This window comes from Budorcas taxicolor, chromosome 23, assembly GCF_023091745.1.
Source record: "Budorcas taxicolor isolate Tak-1 chromosome 23, Takin1.1, whole genome shotgun sequence".
Classification (NCBI taxonomy): Eukaryota; Metazoa; Chordata; class Mammalia; order Artiodactyla; family Bovidae; genus Budorcas; species Budorcas taxicolor.
This window is the reverse complement of record NC_068932.1, coordinates 42,224,324-42,241,198: the sequence shown is the minus strand read 5'-3', so window position 1 is coordinate 42,241,198 and position 16,875 is coordinate 42,224,324. Positions and strand designations below refer to the sequence as shown.

At 40.3% G+C, this 16,875-nt stretch overlaps 1 protein-coding gene across 2 annotated transcripts; it reads right to left on the bottom strand.

Annotated features, from left to right (window-relative positions):
- Positions 1-2,057: 2,057 nt before the first annotated feature.
- Positions 2,058-14,273, bottom strand: BUB3 (BUB3 mitotic checkpoint protein). 2 transcript variants are annotated; one of them, XM_052660890.1, is made up of 8 exons: positions 14,200-14,273; positions 13,444-13,638; positions 12,015-12,084; positions 9,919-10,070; positions 7,245-7,403; positions 5,349-5,526; positions 4,761-4,977; positions 2,058-2,523 (listed from the first exon to the last, which is right to left on the bottom strand). In XM_052660890.1, the coding sequence occupies exons 2-8, from the start codon at positions 13,636-13,638 to the stop codon at positions 2,514-2,516; spliced, it is 981 nt and encodes a 326-aa protein (XP_052516850.1). In that variant the 5' UTR covers positions 14,200-14,273; the 3' UTR covers positions 2,058-2,513. The 2 variants fall into 2 exon arrangements, with proteins under 2 accessions (XP_052516850.1, XP_052516849.1); XM_052660889.1 differs by lacking the exon at positions 2,058-2,523 and adding an exon at positions 2,562-3,769.
- Between the last annotated feature and the right edge of the window lie 2,602 nt (positions 14,274-16,875).

Here is a 16,875-nt window from a genome sequence, read left to right as displayed (position 1 = left end):
AAAGCAACTATACTCCAATAAAAATTCTAAAAAATAAGAAACAGAGAAGTAAATATGACAAAATGTTAACATTTTAAAATCTGGATGTCGACAACCTAGAGGGGAGGAATGGTGTGCGAGGTGGGAGGAAGGCTCGAGAGGGAGGGGACATATGTATACCTAAGGCAGATTCATGTTGATGTATGGCAAAAAGTAACACAAAATTGTAAAGCAACTACCTTCCAATTAAAAATAAATCTTTTTTAAAATCTGGAAGATGGGTTTATAGGTGTTACTCTTTTGACTTTTTCTCAACATTGGAAATAGTTCATAAATGTTTTTTAAAAGATAAGTATACTGACAAACTTAAGAACTAGGAATTCCACAGATATCTGAGCATTCATTTATGAAAAAGAAACTGAAAAGTTAGCTAGTAACTGAGAGCAATGGATTGAATATTTTTTATCCCAAGAAAACAATGACTGTGTTAGGCATGCCCTAATAAACATTTTATATATTCATTTATAACCTCATGAGTTATTAACTTCATTTAACAGATAAGGAAACTGCTACTCAGAAATTAACATAGCCAACAGTGCAATGAATTAAGCAGCGAAGTCAAGATTCAGAGTCAGGTTCAAAGGCTTCAAGATACAGGCTGTCTCGTGGGTTTCCCTCAGAACAAAGCGGTACCCTCCACAACTAACGTACCTCTAAGTTTTTACATAGTGGAGCTCAGAACCAGACACTGAAGCCACCAGAACACTCCTATTTACCCCCTAGAAATCCCCAGGGAAGGTCAGCCACCCCCATTCTTCTAACAGCACCCTGACAGTCAGCAGTCCCTTCCTGGTGAACTGCAGGCCTCCGAAGAACCATACAGTATTCATTACAAAGTGAACAAAGGGCAACAGGGGGCACTGGAGGGTCTCAAGCACAGCATGATGAAAAGAACAAGTTTTATGCGGCATACAATGGTTTTTCAAATTAGAGGTGTCAAGGCATTAGTCATAAAGTCCATTCAGGGGGCCATAACCAGCATTTCCTAAAAAAAAGAAGGGAAAAAAAAGGCAGGCAGGAAGGGAACTGATGTGTCAGATGCACAGAAGACAAGTGGTGTTTCACACAGCTTTGCCCACTGTACACACTCCTGACCTCTGCGTGCTCTGCATCACGGTTCAAATGTGCTGCTTACTTGCGTCGCAACCGGAAGGTTTGAAAGTTACTGCTCTAGAAGACAGAGGATTTAGGGTAGAGGCTGGAGCCTGCAGCACACCCCCAGATGGCCAGGAGGGACCCTTTAGGTGGTGTATAGTAACAGTAGAAAGAAAAGAATCATAAACAAAAAAAAGACACACTTGAAAACAAGAGAATTTGGACAGGGAAACCCAACGAAAACACTAAGGTATTACACATGGGCCAATCGAGGGGAAGGCAGCCGTAATGACAGACAGGCCAACTGTGAGGAGGTCCGCAGAGGAGGCAGGAGACACATTCAGGGTGAGATGCGTTAGGCTGCGAGAGACGAAAGGACATACAGACAGACTACAAAAGCAGCTCGGCCACACCATGCTCTCAAAAGCAGGGGCCCCTCACTGCTTTAACTTAGTCACCTTTTATAAAACTGTATTAATTCTCTTTCAGTTAAACCATGTTTTAAATTTATGCTCTGTCCCCAACCAAGTGGTTATGATTTTAAAAAGCACATAATCACACTAAAGAACCAATACCATCAGTTAGTCTCCGGCTATTACATTATTCACCATCCCAAGGGCTTCCCTTTGATTTAGCATTTGATGGATAAGTACAGACGGGTCTGTCGTTTGGCTGCGAGTGCGCCCACTGACGGCATCAGCACTGGGGCTGGGAGCCGCAGGGCCCCAGCGGCCCTGGCACTCCCGGAGAGAGTCGGGCCAGAAGGAGCCTGGCAGCTGCCTGCAGGCTGTGCCCGTCCCGTGAAGCCGCACAGCTGGCTCGAGGGCCCTGCTGATCCAGCAAGAGGGCACAAGGGAAATGGCAGAACTCCAACAGATCACTTTATTTAGTCAAGACTGAATCCCCAAAGTACATCCGAATAGACATAATTAAACAAGGCAGTGTGGACCGAAAGGTACAATGTCATCCCCACCAGGACCCCTGATGAAGGGAGGTTTGCTTTACAGAAGGCTTTTACGAAGTAAATTACATTAATTACCAACATTTAAAAACATCCAACATTTAAGGGTTTTGAATCTCTGATTTATTAGACAGCGTGGAAATAACAGGTTTAGGTTATTTTACAGAAAGAGCTCAAGCTGCTCATACACAGCAACTGGGCTTGCTGAGGGAAAAACAATTCTTCAGACTACTGCACAAGGACACAAAGACTCCTCATCCTACAGTCAGGAGGAAAGGGCACACCAACAAGAGAACAGAGAAATTCACATACTAAATAATGTGTCCACAATGACTAAAACGCATCCCTTAAGGGACAATCATGTATTGGTAGGAAGCAAAACAAAGCTTTCCATAGAGAAACCACTTTCACGAGATGGTTAGGTGGACCTGCAATGAAGAAAATACATTTCAAAAGATGGGTTCAGATGTACACTGTTTTCACTAAAATACTTACAAATAAAAATAAGACCTCTCTCTGTAGCAAAAGAAAATTTTTAAAATACATCATGGATAAAACAAATTTCAGTAAAGGATCCAAGTACCATTCAGATACATACATTTGCAAATAATATAAATAAAAAAACAAAAAGTGTGACAACAAAAATACTATTTGGAACTACCTAGAATAGGCCAAGCTAAGTTCATGTTCTGCTTCAGGGCATTACATTGAAATGAATCTCATTCTCACTATAATTTTTTTCTTTTTAACCTTAATCACCAGCGGCTGGGCAACTGAAATGGACATGAGAACTATATAAATGTCAGAGAAATATGTAAACCTCATTAATGTTTCCAAAAATTCATTTAGAGATAGAAACAGGTCCAAATAGATGCCTGTCTAAATGTACTGCAATTACGTTACAATTATTTTTCCAAATACACAGATATGCTCTGTCTTTTCTCAGCTCATTACTGACTCAAACAATTTGCCCTTCTGGGATCAATTGTTTGCTAATAAATAATTGTTTACAGTCACAAAATGATGTTAGGAGGTTTTCTTATTAGTTTTCCTCCTGCACCCTAATAAGATTGAAAACGAGCTGATTCCCCAGAGTCTAACCTTAACCTCGCTTTGTTTCACAGCCCAGGAAATGATGACCCATCTGCTTCAGAAAATAATGGACGGCCGAGAGGAAATATTGTTTAATTGTAGATTAACCTCCTCATGAGGCAGTCTGAAGCAGCTTTAGAATTAGCAACTATAACCAGCAAGAGAAACAAATGGCTCAAGAGCCTTCTTCTCTACCATTTAAGGCCCAGAAAGAACGCAAAGGGGGCTTCATTACCTACATTTATTTACAAACATTTATTTCCGCAGTGGAAACAAAAATCAAGGTCAAAACTGACTCTCAGAAGTGCTGTTGCTGCCCTCCCCTTCTGTTTGCCCAAATACCTTTAAATGCAGAAAAACCATCAAACCATCTCATGTGCTAAAGAAAGTGTTTAAAAAAAAAACAAACAATAAAAAAAAACCTCTTTTCCAATATTTTCAGGTTCTTATAATATTAAAAGTAAAAAATGTTCCCTGGCTTCTTTGTTAATAGTAATATATCCACCATTGGGGAGTACGAATTGTTTTATTATCATCAACATGGCACTTAAGTAAATGAAATCTTGTCAAGTACATGGTGACCTACAAGTTCAAAAGAAAAAAGAACAGCATGAGATCAAAATGGCCGGCCAGGACAAGAGACACAAAAGTGAGAGATCAGATGCAAACCCAGCCCTTTATCCAACAGGCTTCACACGCTACGCCTCTTCTAAAGGCCCACCGGTGCAGGCACACACGGTACGGAACATCTCACACTCTGCCCTCTCTCAGGGACTCAAGCAACTTAGCAAGGGCCCTCTATGCCATTCTAATTCAGAAGAGTACAGGAATCCTGGAAACAGTTATTCCATAAACATTTACTGAGGACTTCCTTCCAGGGCCTGAGGAGAGAGGGACAAGAAGCGGGACGTAGACACTTGGGGGCTGGTATTTTATGGTCAAACAAGTGTCCAGGTACCAGGTTTCCCTCGAGTCTGGTACAGGTAACTAAGTAAAAAGCTCTGCCCTACGTACCAAGAAAATGTAAACGGTTCTTCCCTGTCAACAGTTACACCCAAGAGCCAAAGACATCTCCAGAAATTTCAAAACTAAGGAAATCTAGTATTCCAGGCAAGCCTATATTACTCTGAATTTCCAGTAAGACCTGAAGGTCATTTCATTCTGTGTAAATATTACAGAAACAACCTCTGTGGAGAGGAAAGATTTTTGGCAGTTCAAATTCTTATATATCTTAAATAGAATTTGCTAAAATAAATTATTCTTGAATTCCTCAACTTAATTTTGAAGCAATGAGCTAGTAATAACTCCAGAGATTCAAATAATAGTGCCTATTCAAGAAGAATGAGAGTTTGACATTCTTCACTACAAAACAACTAGGCACAATTTTATCCATCAGACGTCTATCAACCTACGGATATTGAAAGCTTGGGAGAACAAGATAAAATCAACTCCAGCCCTAGAGTCAGCTGTAATATCGAGCAGGCATCAACAATGCTATTCATGAATTTAGAAAAATTAATAAATCCTGGGTTGAATGCAAGAAAAGGCTCAAATACAGGTGAAGCATACTCACTTGGGTTTTGTTTCTGCATCTGTCACTTGGCGAATGAAGATACCATCTTCGGGATGTTCTGTGTCATCCATTTCATACATATACGATGATGCTATTGCAAGCGTGGTCCCATCATTACTGAAGGCGAGTGAGGCGATGCTGGTGGGGTACCGATGGAACTGGCACAGTCGCTTTTTGTTAAATGGATCCCAAATATTTACAAATCCATCAGAACCACCTGCAAGTGATTTCAAAATAGTTCTTGAAAGCAGATACAAAAATAGCCATTATCTTGACAATTTTTAAGATCACAGAAGTTGCATTTTCCCCAGGGAGTATGATACTAGATTTTTTTCCCCTTTAAATATCATAAAAAACCAAGCACAATTTTTAAGAACTCTGCCCACTGCCCAGGTGGTCCAGTGGTTAATATGCCACGCTTCCAATGCAGGGATCACAGGTTCAATCCTTGGTCAGGGAACTAGGATCCCACATGCAACACAGAATGACCATAAAAAAAACACACCTGCCCAAGTACAAATATGCAGCATTCCATTAACAGCAAAAGTGTATTAACAAGCAGAAAGAAGTGAACATGCCATACTCTACCTGTGGCAAAAGTATTGTGGATGTTGTGAAAGGAAATGGCGTTGACTGGGTAAATCTGCTCAATATTGTTTTCTTTCAGTCTGTGACACTTGAAGGCATACTTCTTCTTCTGTACCTCGGGGCTTGGGTCCAAGTACTCAACTGCCACTCGACCTTCAATAGAACTTAATACATAACCCTGACAAGAGGAGATCAGAAGACAAAACTAGTGAATCCAGATTCCAAAACAAGGCATATACTCCCAAATTCAACCCACACTGAAGAAAGGTAATTATTTTTAAAATGAAAAGAGAATATGGCTGTATTTTAAACAAATGTTTAAGCAGGACTTAGTTAAGATCACTCCAAAAGTTTAAAAACACTTATACCTGTTATATTAAAAAACAAACAAAAAAGGCCACCATCACTTACTTTCTTTACCAGTACTCTGCACACTGCAATCAAAAACGTTTAGGTATTCTGTCAAACCTCACAGGAATTCTTAAATTATTTCAATATAATTTATTTGTTGTCCTGTCCAGAAGGGGACTCAAATTCATTCCATCACTTGGAATATATTTTTCTTGGCTTGATGCCTCCTCACTTCTAACAGCTCTAAGAAGAACTGTATCTTCTTCACTGAGGGTGTATCAATAATCCAGACCAACTGGAAAACCAGCCTTCCATCTGTCATCCTGCCTCTTGCTTTTAACTACAGCCAAGTCAAGTTTATACCCAAACAACACAGATTTTCAGCAAGGTTCAAAAGTGCTCTATAATTTCAAACCTCTCCACACCTTGCTGTGAAACAGTATGTCAAAGATAAGAGAGGAAGATAGTATGAAATCTATATTTTACTTCAATTTTTCAAGATATGAAAAAGATTTATCTCTAAAAAACTATTAACACTGGTAATGAAAAAAGAATTAGTAAAATGTTACTTTTAGTTAAAAAGCTTCCATTATAAACTACAGATACACTCCGACAGAAAATTTTGGATATAAAACATCATAATATTCATAAATGCAAGCATATTTGGACCATGCATTTAAGGTTTTTCATAACTTCAATTCCAATGGAAACTTACAATATCCTGAGAAGAACTGTGATCACCATCTGAGGTACTAGCCTTTTGAAATAAAGAGCTAAGAGAACAGAATAACAGACCTAATTCCGTTGAGCTCCACAACCACTAAAGGACAGTCATAAGATTCCAAAGATATCTGCTGTTTTTAATGATTTTCCTCTTATAAAATTCCCAGAGCAAATGACCCCACCACCAACTTCCCTTCGAACTGTCAGGACTGGGGGCAGGGGAGCATTAGTAAAGTGTCACCTCATCTAGTAATGATGATAGAAGGTGACCCACACTGCTCATCAAGAGTTAGTCACTGTATGAGGCACAGCTCCCCTCTAACCTTGGAGGCATTCCTTTAAAAAAAAAAAAGTAGGTTCTGCTCTCAGACTAGCTAAAAACCTCTATTAGTATTAGGGTACAAAAGGGGGAAACAAGAAGGGAAAAAAAGAAAACAACAAATTTCGTAACTCTGAATTTTCAGATTTAAACTTGAATTCGCTGGTTTGTAAATTAAAATACCTGCAAAACTCTCTTTGATTACTGTATACCTGTCAAGCTTCCTGGAGGAGGAGCACCAAGGAATCAGAAAACCACTGGAAGATTACTTACCCTCTGTGAACATCAAAGCCTTCTCTAAAATTGAGTTAACACACTAGCTTTTAACAAAAGGCTACTGAAAATACACATAACGGAAATTCCAATCACCACTCAAAAAAAAAAACAAAAAAAAAGAGAGAAAGCAAGCAAGCAATGCGTAAAACGCAGTGACCAAATCATTATTATAAAGGATTCTACTATTTTCAAATTCCCACAGCGGGCGGCGGAGGCAAGGTCAGTACCTGCTTGTTGGGGAATGCTCGGATGCAGCGCGTCTGGTACTTGAGGCTGGACTCGCGGCGCTGCTGCACGTAGCCCATGTTCCGCAAGTCCCACACCAGCACTCTGCGGCCTGCGGTGCCCACGATCAGCCGGTCTCCCGACACCGACAGGGTATACACCTTTCAAAAAAGACCAAAACTTGCTAAAAATGCATGCCTGCAAATGTCATTTTGCTCCAAAATAAATTCCACGGATCATAAAACCATTAAAAAAAAGTTAGCTGATAGGTTCTCAAACACAGGTACCAAAATTTTAAATACTTCAGTTACACAAACCAAGTAACTGGCACAAAATAATACACCCAAGATATTCTTAATACTTAACCACGTATCGTAATAATGCACATTCTAATTAACTCTCCAAAAGTATCTCTGAAGACAATTCTCTTTCTTATTAAAACAAACTAAAGTATTAAATAATTTTATAGCCCTCTTGTTTCATTTAGTCACAATATAAAAGTGTAAAAGGTACTCAAAAAGGAGACAATAGATAATAAAACCATAAAAACAGCTCAAGATACCTTTCAATGGGCTTCTGGCTTTTCATAAGACAATCATTTTCAAAGTTATTTTTCTATGACCACCTTTTAGACAGAGATTTCACGTTGCAACTCTTTGATTTTCCCACCTGTCACACTTAATAAATAAGCCTTTCCAGGAAGAGTGAGAGAGTTAACATTAATTACCTGCTTACTTGCTTTTGGTGGCATACAAACTCAAAATTAAAAGACAAGGTCAGTGGTCTGGCATATGACAAAGCAAATTTTTACACTTTGACATCACACTAAACACTCAAGACAGAGTTATGTTTACGGAAAATTTTAAAAGCATTTATCCCCTAAAAACAACTGGTTTTTTTTCCCCCTCAAAATTCCTTTTCTTCAATAGTAAAACAACTTTCACAAATTATCCCCTTATAATAAATCACAAAATTTCCTGCCTTTAAGGTGACTTACTTTCAAATACATTATCTGGAGACCAAACAGAGATAGCAAATTCATGAAAATAGTAATAAAATGTACTTTCCTGATCATGTTAAATCATTTTTTTAAAAACCTAGACTTCAGGTATATAACTGTGTTCTGATCATTACTTTCAATTAATAAGCAACTGATTTACTCTAATACTTTAAAACCTGAAAAATCACTATAAAAAATGAAGAGGCCTCATTACATGCTAAGACATCTCTTTAACATTCAGTAATTAAAGCTTACGGTTAGTTATCACTAATGTATTAACAACGTAAGTGTCCCCCCCACCGCCGCCTCCCAGGGAGGGTGGGGGGCAGAGGTGGGGGGACTGGGCTTAATAACATAATAACCTGATAATTTCTACAATCTAGCCTTAAAATTCAACAACTAATTTGACCAAGGGAAAAAACAAAGAATTTAAAAGACTCAAAACAGTAGGTTTAATACAAGTGTATTTCAATGAGATATAGTAAGATTTACTGTTGTTTATTCAAAAAAACATTTGCAGAAAAACAGAAATTAGCTAAGCTAAGACACATGAAACACCGAATTCAAAAAAACAAAGAATCCAGAAAAAGATCAGTTTGTAACAGTACAATCAGAACGGGAATTTTATCTTAAATCCTTACTATCCAGGTGACCCACAAGCTTCTAACAGTGCTTTCTATCCCCACTGATCGTAAATCAAGTAAAAACACTGTCATGCTACTGACTAGGTATATACATTTATCAAAGACCGTATTAAAAAAAGTGACATAATGAACCTTGCTGAACCAATAAGCAGCTTGATTCAGTGTGGCTGTCCATTATATGATATTCTGTCAGCAATTTATCACAGCTCTTAACATGTTACATACAACCATAAATCAAAACTAGAAACAATGCAATTATTTTATTCTGAACAAAGGTCTTGCCAGGAGTAGATTCGACTGTGATGTGACAAAAATAATGGCTCTTTGGATGCACTACAGTATATAATGACAGCTAACAGGAACTGAATAGTATATTTACACTGAGGAAATAGACTCAAGTGAAGGATACCTTTAAACTGCTAAAACAATCAATCTTTAAAATTAACTACCACCTGATAAAGTCTGATGAGGACACAGCAAGAATGCTCAATTACACTTTCATTGTACAGATCAAAAGGTTAGAATAATACACAACATTTCAGTTTTAAGAAGCTTCCTTCAACTACCTCTGTCAGTATTAAAAATAAATAAATTATAAAAGCCAGGGAATAAAGGACATCTTTTTCACTAAACTTTAAATGATAATCCATTTCACCCCCTCACAGTCAACTAAAGAGAAAGCTCAGGCCATAGTGAAAATGAGTGATGCTCCATCCCACTTCCTGCTTGGGGAAGTCAAACTCAATTTCAGTCTTTGCTAAATGACTTCTCTGAAAAGTTGCTTCTCAGCCCTAGGATCTAAAGCATTACAATACATGGAAGTGGGTTTATCACTCGTGCTATCCAGTACAAATGTGACAACTGACAGGAAAAAGCTGACCAAAGTATGATTAGTTTTCCTTTACATATTTAGTTGGGTTTGTAAAATAAACCCATCAACTCTTAACCTCTAAATTCAACATTATCTTCATCATTTATCAAGTCAAATCACCCCAAGAACCGTAATTCCTGTCATGAACATAAAAAGCCTACCTTTTCAGGCTGAGAGAAGGTCCCAGCATTACAAGGGGTTCTGGGATCCCACAATTTAACCGTCTGATCCCAGCTTCCAGTAACCATCACATTCACTTCGGGACAGTATTCAACACATCTGATAGGGGCATCATGGGTTCCAACAAGATTTTCTGTAGGAATAAAAATAAACCAACAACCAACACCTAGCTTTACTAAAGATTTCTCAGGTGAACAACAAATGGAAACATTCATTCTACTGTAATGAATCCACTTCCACCCACTCAACAGAAGTATCTATACACAGAAAAACTCCAGGACTACAAAGTCATTCATTCACCTCTGTCCATCTTACAGTGCATAGCTTGATTCACTGGCACAGTAATACGAAAAGCTACCTTGAGTTTCAGACTACATTAAAATGATGGTGTATCCGTTATTTTCGTCACTTGATTCTAGATTCTTTCAAATCAGGAACCTTGTTTCAACTCTATAGTTCTGACTGTATCTAGTGCATGTTATGATACATGCTAAGTGTTCAAGATATACCTGTTGAATGAACACTTGAGTGGAGAACTCCGGTCCAAGGGATCTGGATAAAACTTATCACATTAAGCTGATGTTTCAAAGAAATGAATTTAAGTGGTAACAGGATTATCTGAAAGCTGGGGATGAGGAAGGCAGGGAGGCTCAGGATTAATAACCACTTGGTTTTCATGGTGGTTATATTTCTTTCCTTCTTTATTATTTATCTGGCTATGCTAGGTCTTAGTTGCGGCATTCAAACTCTTAGTTGTGGATGTGAGATCTAGTTTCCTGACCAGGGACTGAACCCAGGCCCCCTGCATTAGAAGCATGGAGTCTTAGCCACTAGACCACCAGGGAAGCTCATCAAATTTCTAATACACAATTTCTTCCCTTTCAATTTCAACTTTTCACATTATCTCATTCATTCATTCAACTAACATCTACTGTCTACTATGTGCCAGAATCTATACCACATGCTAAGGTAACAACAAATACAAAGAGTATGTGGTTCTGATCCTCAAAGAGGAAAATTACCTCCATTTAAACAAGAAAGAAAAGTATCTCATAAAATTCAGCAAAGATCTCCTAAGAATAAGCAGCTAGTTCCTTTAATTATGGTCCCCAGCATTAAAAATCTTTGTTTGCTTTTTGGTGTTTTCTTGAGTTTTCAAACAAATAGAACCTAGACCTGCAAGCTAACTTCCTAATTAGAAAAAACTGCTAGCAAACAAAACCAAACATCTGCAGCTTTGAGTTACATGACAAAACAGCTTTCACATAAAAGCCTCCTCTGATTGGATCCTTCTTTTCCTTCTGGATAAAATATAGTGCCCATCCTCCATCCATTCTCTCACTGTCCAACTCATCCTCATTAAGTCCTATCTCTGTGCCTTGCTATGTTCTTCAAGTACATCTATGTCTAACACGTGCATATACAACATAAACAAAAACCTTTACTAGAGAGCTCTGTGTATTTGAGTTCCATTCCAATCTCTATTCTACTTCCAAGTCACGATAAAAATGTGGGTAATTCATTTCATCGCTTAGAAATTAACTAAAAGAAAACGTGTAACCCTGTCCTTCATTCAATAAATGTAACTGAATAATGTTCTATGCTAAGCAGTTATACAAGCTGGGTTACTATGGTACCCAGACAGGACTGGCTATTTTATAATGTTAGATTTTTAAAACCCTGTCTTCCTTCAGTCTGAACTATAGTAGTAGTTTCTGAAAAGGGAACTCTGAAACATCAACACTATCCTGGAAAAATTCTACTGCAAGGCAGAACACTGCAAGATCCAGTTCCCTTCTGAGGGCAGGGTGAAGGTCAAATACTTAAGTGCCACTTCATGTAAACACTGTGGATGGAGATCACAATGAGTTACACTGTTAAAATACATACATTATATTTTGTGATTCTAACTTAATGGTTATCATTTAAACAAAAAAGTCCTAAATTCAAGCTATTTTTACTTTTATCTAAGCAACTCAGGAACTAAGCAATTCAGGAACTGCTCTTCTTAAATAAAGATTTGTGAGTAAGCACTAACTAAGAAAACAATAAACTGGTAAAAATGAGGCTCTGTTACCTTGATCGGTGTTCAAATCATGCATTTTCAATTGATGGTCTAATCCCCCACTCCAGGCATGTGTTGGATCCTACAATGTAAAAGTTTGAAGTCATTCAAAACTTACAGAGCTTTTAAAAAAGTGTTTAACCTTGGAGTAGGAAATGGCAACCCACTCCAGTATTCTTGCCTGGAAAATTCCATGGACAGAGAAGTCTGGAGAGCTGGCAGTCCATGAGTAGCAAAGAGGTGGACATGACTGAGCATGCATGTGTAACAGGTTATGGAATTCGGAAAATACTAACAAGGAAAATGTTTCCTGTAGCCCAATCACCTAGAGATAACTACTGCCAACACTTTACCATGTCTCTTCTAATCTTCTTATAAAAACAGATATAATTTAAAAATAAAGTGTGAAATCAAACTCTGGACACTTTTTAGTTTCAGGAATATAGCCCATGTCATTAATCAATCCACAGAAATATTATCAGTAGTGATTTCATAATAATCCATACTATAACTGAACTTCCAATTTTCTTATGTCCTTATTGTCAAAACAATTTTTCTCACATTTTTATTTCAATAAAAAACTACATAATAAGCATTTTTAGTAGTGTTTTCTAGGAGCAAGATTAAGGGAAACTAGGGTATGGACATTTATAAGATTCGTGCTTCTTCCTGGCAAATTCCATTCTAGAAACATCCTCTCCATCTACTTTCCCATCCATATAAAGAGCCACTTGCCTTGCCACATCCTGCTCAGCATTACTTATAATTTCTTATATTGCAATGAGTTTATTAGAAGTAAACAGTATCTGTGGTTTTAAACAGCATCCTTCGATTATTTGTAAAGTTGACTCTTTTAGGTGTAATAATTTTTAAATGAAAAAAAAAAAAAAGCGTTGAAAAATTCCTCTACCAGCCAACTCCTCAGTTTATGTTCAGAATGAAGTACGCTGGGCTCACTCATTGTAAATAAACAAAAAACAGTGCAAAAAAACTGAGCAAACTAAGTAGTCACCCAAACTACTATGCACGCAAATTAAGGAAGAACTGTTCACCACACTGGCTGAGAGCCAATATGTAATCCCATTTACTAGCAAACAAACCTTTTAATAGGTAAGACGGCCAAATTTTAGTCTTGCTGTGAGTTTCACGTATATTCTGTCCAGAAAAATTCACAGTGTTAACTCCATCAAAAGCTTAAGGGGAGACCCAGTTCCTGACGTCTGTCAAGTCCCCAGGGCCAAAACGCAGAACAAAGCAGCACCGGAACCTCAAGGTTAAGGGTGGGGGTGGGGGTAGGGGTGGGACGGGAGGGGAAAGAGAGGGGCGCTGCCAAATAACCCTACAGACAAGAGCCTTCGCCCAACACTGCAAAAGGGACGCTGATCACGAGGGACACCATAAAACTCAAAAGGGTGCAGGAGCTGAAACGGAGAACACCTACGTAGAAGGCGCAGTCCAGGACGGCGCCGGTGTGCTGGTACTTGAGACGCATGGAGTTGGCCGGCACATCGTAGAGGCGCACGGACGTGTCCCAGGAGGAGACCAGCAGGAACTGCGATGTGTTGGGGCTGAACTTCACCGAGGAGATGCCGTCCTCGGGGGGTTGGTTCAGCTTGAACTCGTTAGAACCGGTCATCTAGGGAACAAGGGCCTGGTGAGAGTCTCCCGAAGAGGCCGGGGTCGCGAGGCTCGACTAGCAGAAAGGGCCGGGCAGTACGGGGGTGGGGCGGGTCCCCCAAGGGGCCGGGGTCGGGCGGCTCGACTCGCAGAAGGGCTGCCGAGTAGGTGGGGTGGGGTTGTCTCTGGGGGACCGGGACCGAGGGAAAGGCCGGCGACGTGCCCTGTGCGCCTGCGCAGGGCCGCAGGGCCGCCGCGCCCTCGCCGGTAGGGCCTCATCGACCCCCCTCCCCGCCGCCCCTCCTGAGACCCCTCCCCGCCGCCCCTCCTGAGCTTCCCTACCGGCTGGGCCCGCACCGCCACACCCCTAACTCCAGCCTGGCCCGCCGGGTCCACACCCTCCCCCGCCGCGGGCTTCTGCACGCCAGCCTCTCCCCACTCCCGCCCCGCGTGCTCCTAAAATAAAAAGGAAAAGCCGTGGAAGTGAACCCGGTTCCCAGCGGACTGCTCCGCCGGCTCGGGAACCCCGGGGACATCCCCGGAAAGCCCGTGCCTGCGCCCGGCCACCTCGCCCCGCTACCTCGGGCTCCCTTCAGAAGCAATTCAGCCACCGCGCCCGCCGCCACTCGCCGCCTCCTAGCTTCCCTCGCCGCTCTCGCGCGTCGAGCGAAGTAGGCGGAGACAAAGCTCCAGCCAAAGCCTCTCATTGGCTGATTTCAAACGCCAACGTCTCCTTCTAAGGCAGCCGATTGGTCCATCCCAAGGCCCCGGGCTCGGGCGACCCAGTCAACCTGTTCCGGCACAAAGGCAAACGGCAGCCTTTCCGATCACGTGACTGCTTTCCGCCACGAGGCTGAGGCGGCCCGCCAGTGCTGGACGCGTGAAAACTACAACTCCCAAAGAGCATCGCGCCAAGGCGGGGCTCACGCCCTCGCCTGTTCGTGTGGGGCATACTGGGAAATGTAGTCCTTGCGGCCAACGCTTGTCCTGTCCTCTCAATAGTAGGCGGGAAAGATGCTCTTTCCGTTTGACTCTTGGAGCCCTCCCCATGTTTCGGACACAAGAACTCCATTTTGGTCAGTACTTTTATAGGGCTGAATTAGTCTCCCTTCCACTGGACGTACATATCCGGTGAAGTTAACCAAAAGTGGAGAAGAAAATATTTGCTCTGACGAATGTTTTGCCCCACTTTTTTCTCATTTTCCTGGACTTTCCACCTATGAAGCAGGTGCTCACATTTCCCATTGTCGAAGATCTTCTGACTTCAGAGAAACTCATCCTTATTTATACTCTGCTTTCTCTCTTCATTCCATCTTTCTGCAAACATTTATTGAGCACCCAGTTCGTGCCAGGCCTAGTGAGAAGAATGAGGAAAAGCATTGATCAGATCAGTTCTTACTCTGGAGGAACTAACTGTTTTTCCAGAAGGTTGGACAGACTGGGAAACAGATAATTACTCTTAAGTGTGTTAAAGCTCAAAAGCCTCTTACAGACATATGTCCAAGTAAGACCTTAAAATGACAACCACAAGCTTCTCTCTATTCCACTCTCTCACACCCCAACAACACTCTAGACTTACAGGCTCTGCTCTATTTTCTGTTTCTAGAATCCTCCAGAAATAGGAGAATCAAGAAGGTTGCTTCTATAATGAGAAATGCTTTGGTCTCCATGAGAGAAAAGCAATATTTAATAACTAGAATGCTGTGACTCAGTTACTACTGAATATCAAAAGCATGCTGAAATGTTTCAATTTAATCCGTGCTATACCATCTTTTTCACTGCCTTTTGTATTGTGGGGGAGAAAACCTTACTTTATTATACAACTGTATGAAGTGGGAGAAAATTGTTGAGGTTAAAGTGTTTAATTTCTAAGGCAACTCAATAGAGAAAAGGTGTTGTTGGTCCTTATGCATTCATATACACTGACTCAAGTGCACTTCTTTTTGTGAATCGTGATACAGTAAACATACAACCACCACTCTTCTGCCCAGCGTACTGATGGTAGTCCTGCCAAAATACAGATTCTTCCCCTCTCTCAATTCAGTCGCTCAATCGTGTCCGACTCTTTGCAGCCCCATGAACTGCAGCCCGCCAGGCTTCCCTGTCCATCACCAACTCCAGGAGCTTGCTCAAATTCATGTTCATTGAGTTGGTGATGCCATCCAACCATATTATCCTCTGACATCCCCTTCTCCTCCTGCCTCAATCTTTCCCAGCATCCTCACCAGTCCTCGTACTTAGTTTTCTCTCTCTCCTCTTTCAACAACTTAATGGCTAGGTTAAGAATTTTAAAGTGCAGTGCCTTACCTCCATTCTAATTTTGGCTAAATAATTTTATCTCCAAATAATTTTATTTGGTTCCCTCTCCCAGTTGTTTATTTAATTCTACTAGTGTTCAAGATTCTGAGCATGAATTATCCACTAATAAAATCTAAGTGTATTTCATTATCCAGTGTGTGTATGATTCAGGTCCCTCTGGACAGGCAGTTGCAGCCGGACTCGATTTGAGTTTTAAGAAACGTCAATCTTTTAAATCCAGTTTAGAGCCTGAAAGGAGGCTGATGATTTTGCTGATTATTCAAATGAATTGATAGTCTTGAGATCGGAAATCTGGCCACAATGGAGTCTTGAACAACATCTTAAATCCAAATGCAAAGCTGTGTGTGTTTCTGTGTGTGTGTGTGTGTGTGTACTTAGTTACCTATAAGAAAGAGGTATTCCTAGAAACTAATCACACTGTTGGATCACCTTTGACTCCTAATTTCTGGATTAGTGAAAAAGTGATGTATCCACTATATGACAAACGAAAAGGATCATCCCTAAAATCCTAAGGGCAAAAACCACTTTGCTGTTAACTGTCTACACAAAACCACTTCCTATAAAAGAAGTAAACCCAAGAAAGATATAGTGATCTAATACTGGTAAAACCATCATCTCTTTTTAAAAAACAATCTATCGAAGTGCCGACCAAAATAATATGGATGAAATATTTCTTTACAAATAGTTCCTTGAAGGCAATTTGGTTAAATCTGCATAGAATATTCAAAAAAGCAACTTGAGAGGAAAAGAAAAATTTAAAGCGGGTTATCTGGAAGGAGAGAACGTCATTGAAATATGTGTACCAAAAATATCAGAAGAAAGATGCAGTGTTAGTTTTCTCTCTCTGACTGGCGGATATCTAGCATAGTTCCCAGCCCTGTTTACCAGGGCTCAGTAAATATTGAACTCAGCTGGAATTAAATAAATGCAATTGACC

Excerpts from the sequence above, each read along its gene's own strand:
- BUB3 (XM_052660889.1), bottom strand. The coding sequence starts at position 13,638 with ATGACCGGTTCTAACGAGTTCAAGCTGAACCAACCCCCCGAGGACGGC. Across the intron at positions 12,085-13,443 it reads TCCTGGACTGCGCCTTCTAC|GATCCAACACATGCCTGGAG; the intron begins GTAGGTGTTCTC and ends TTTACATTGTAG. Across the intron at positions 10,071-12,014 it reads TGATTTGAACACCGATCAAG|AAAATCTTGTTGGAACCCAT; the intron begins GTAACAGAGCCT and ends TTATTCCTACAG.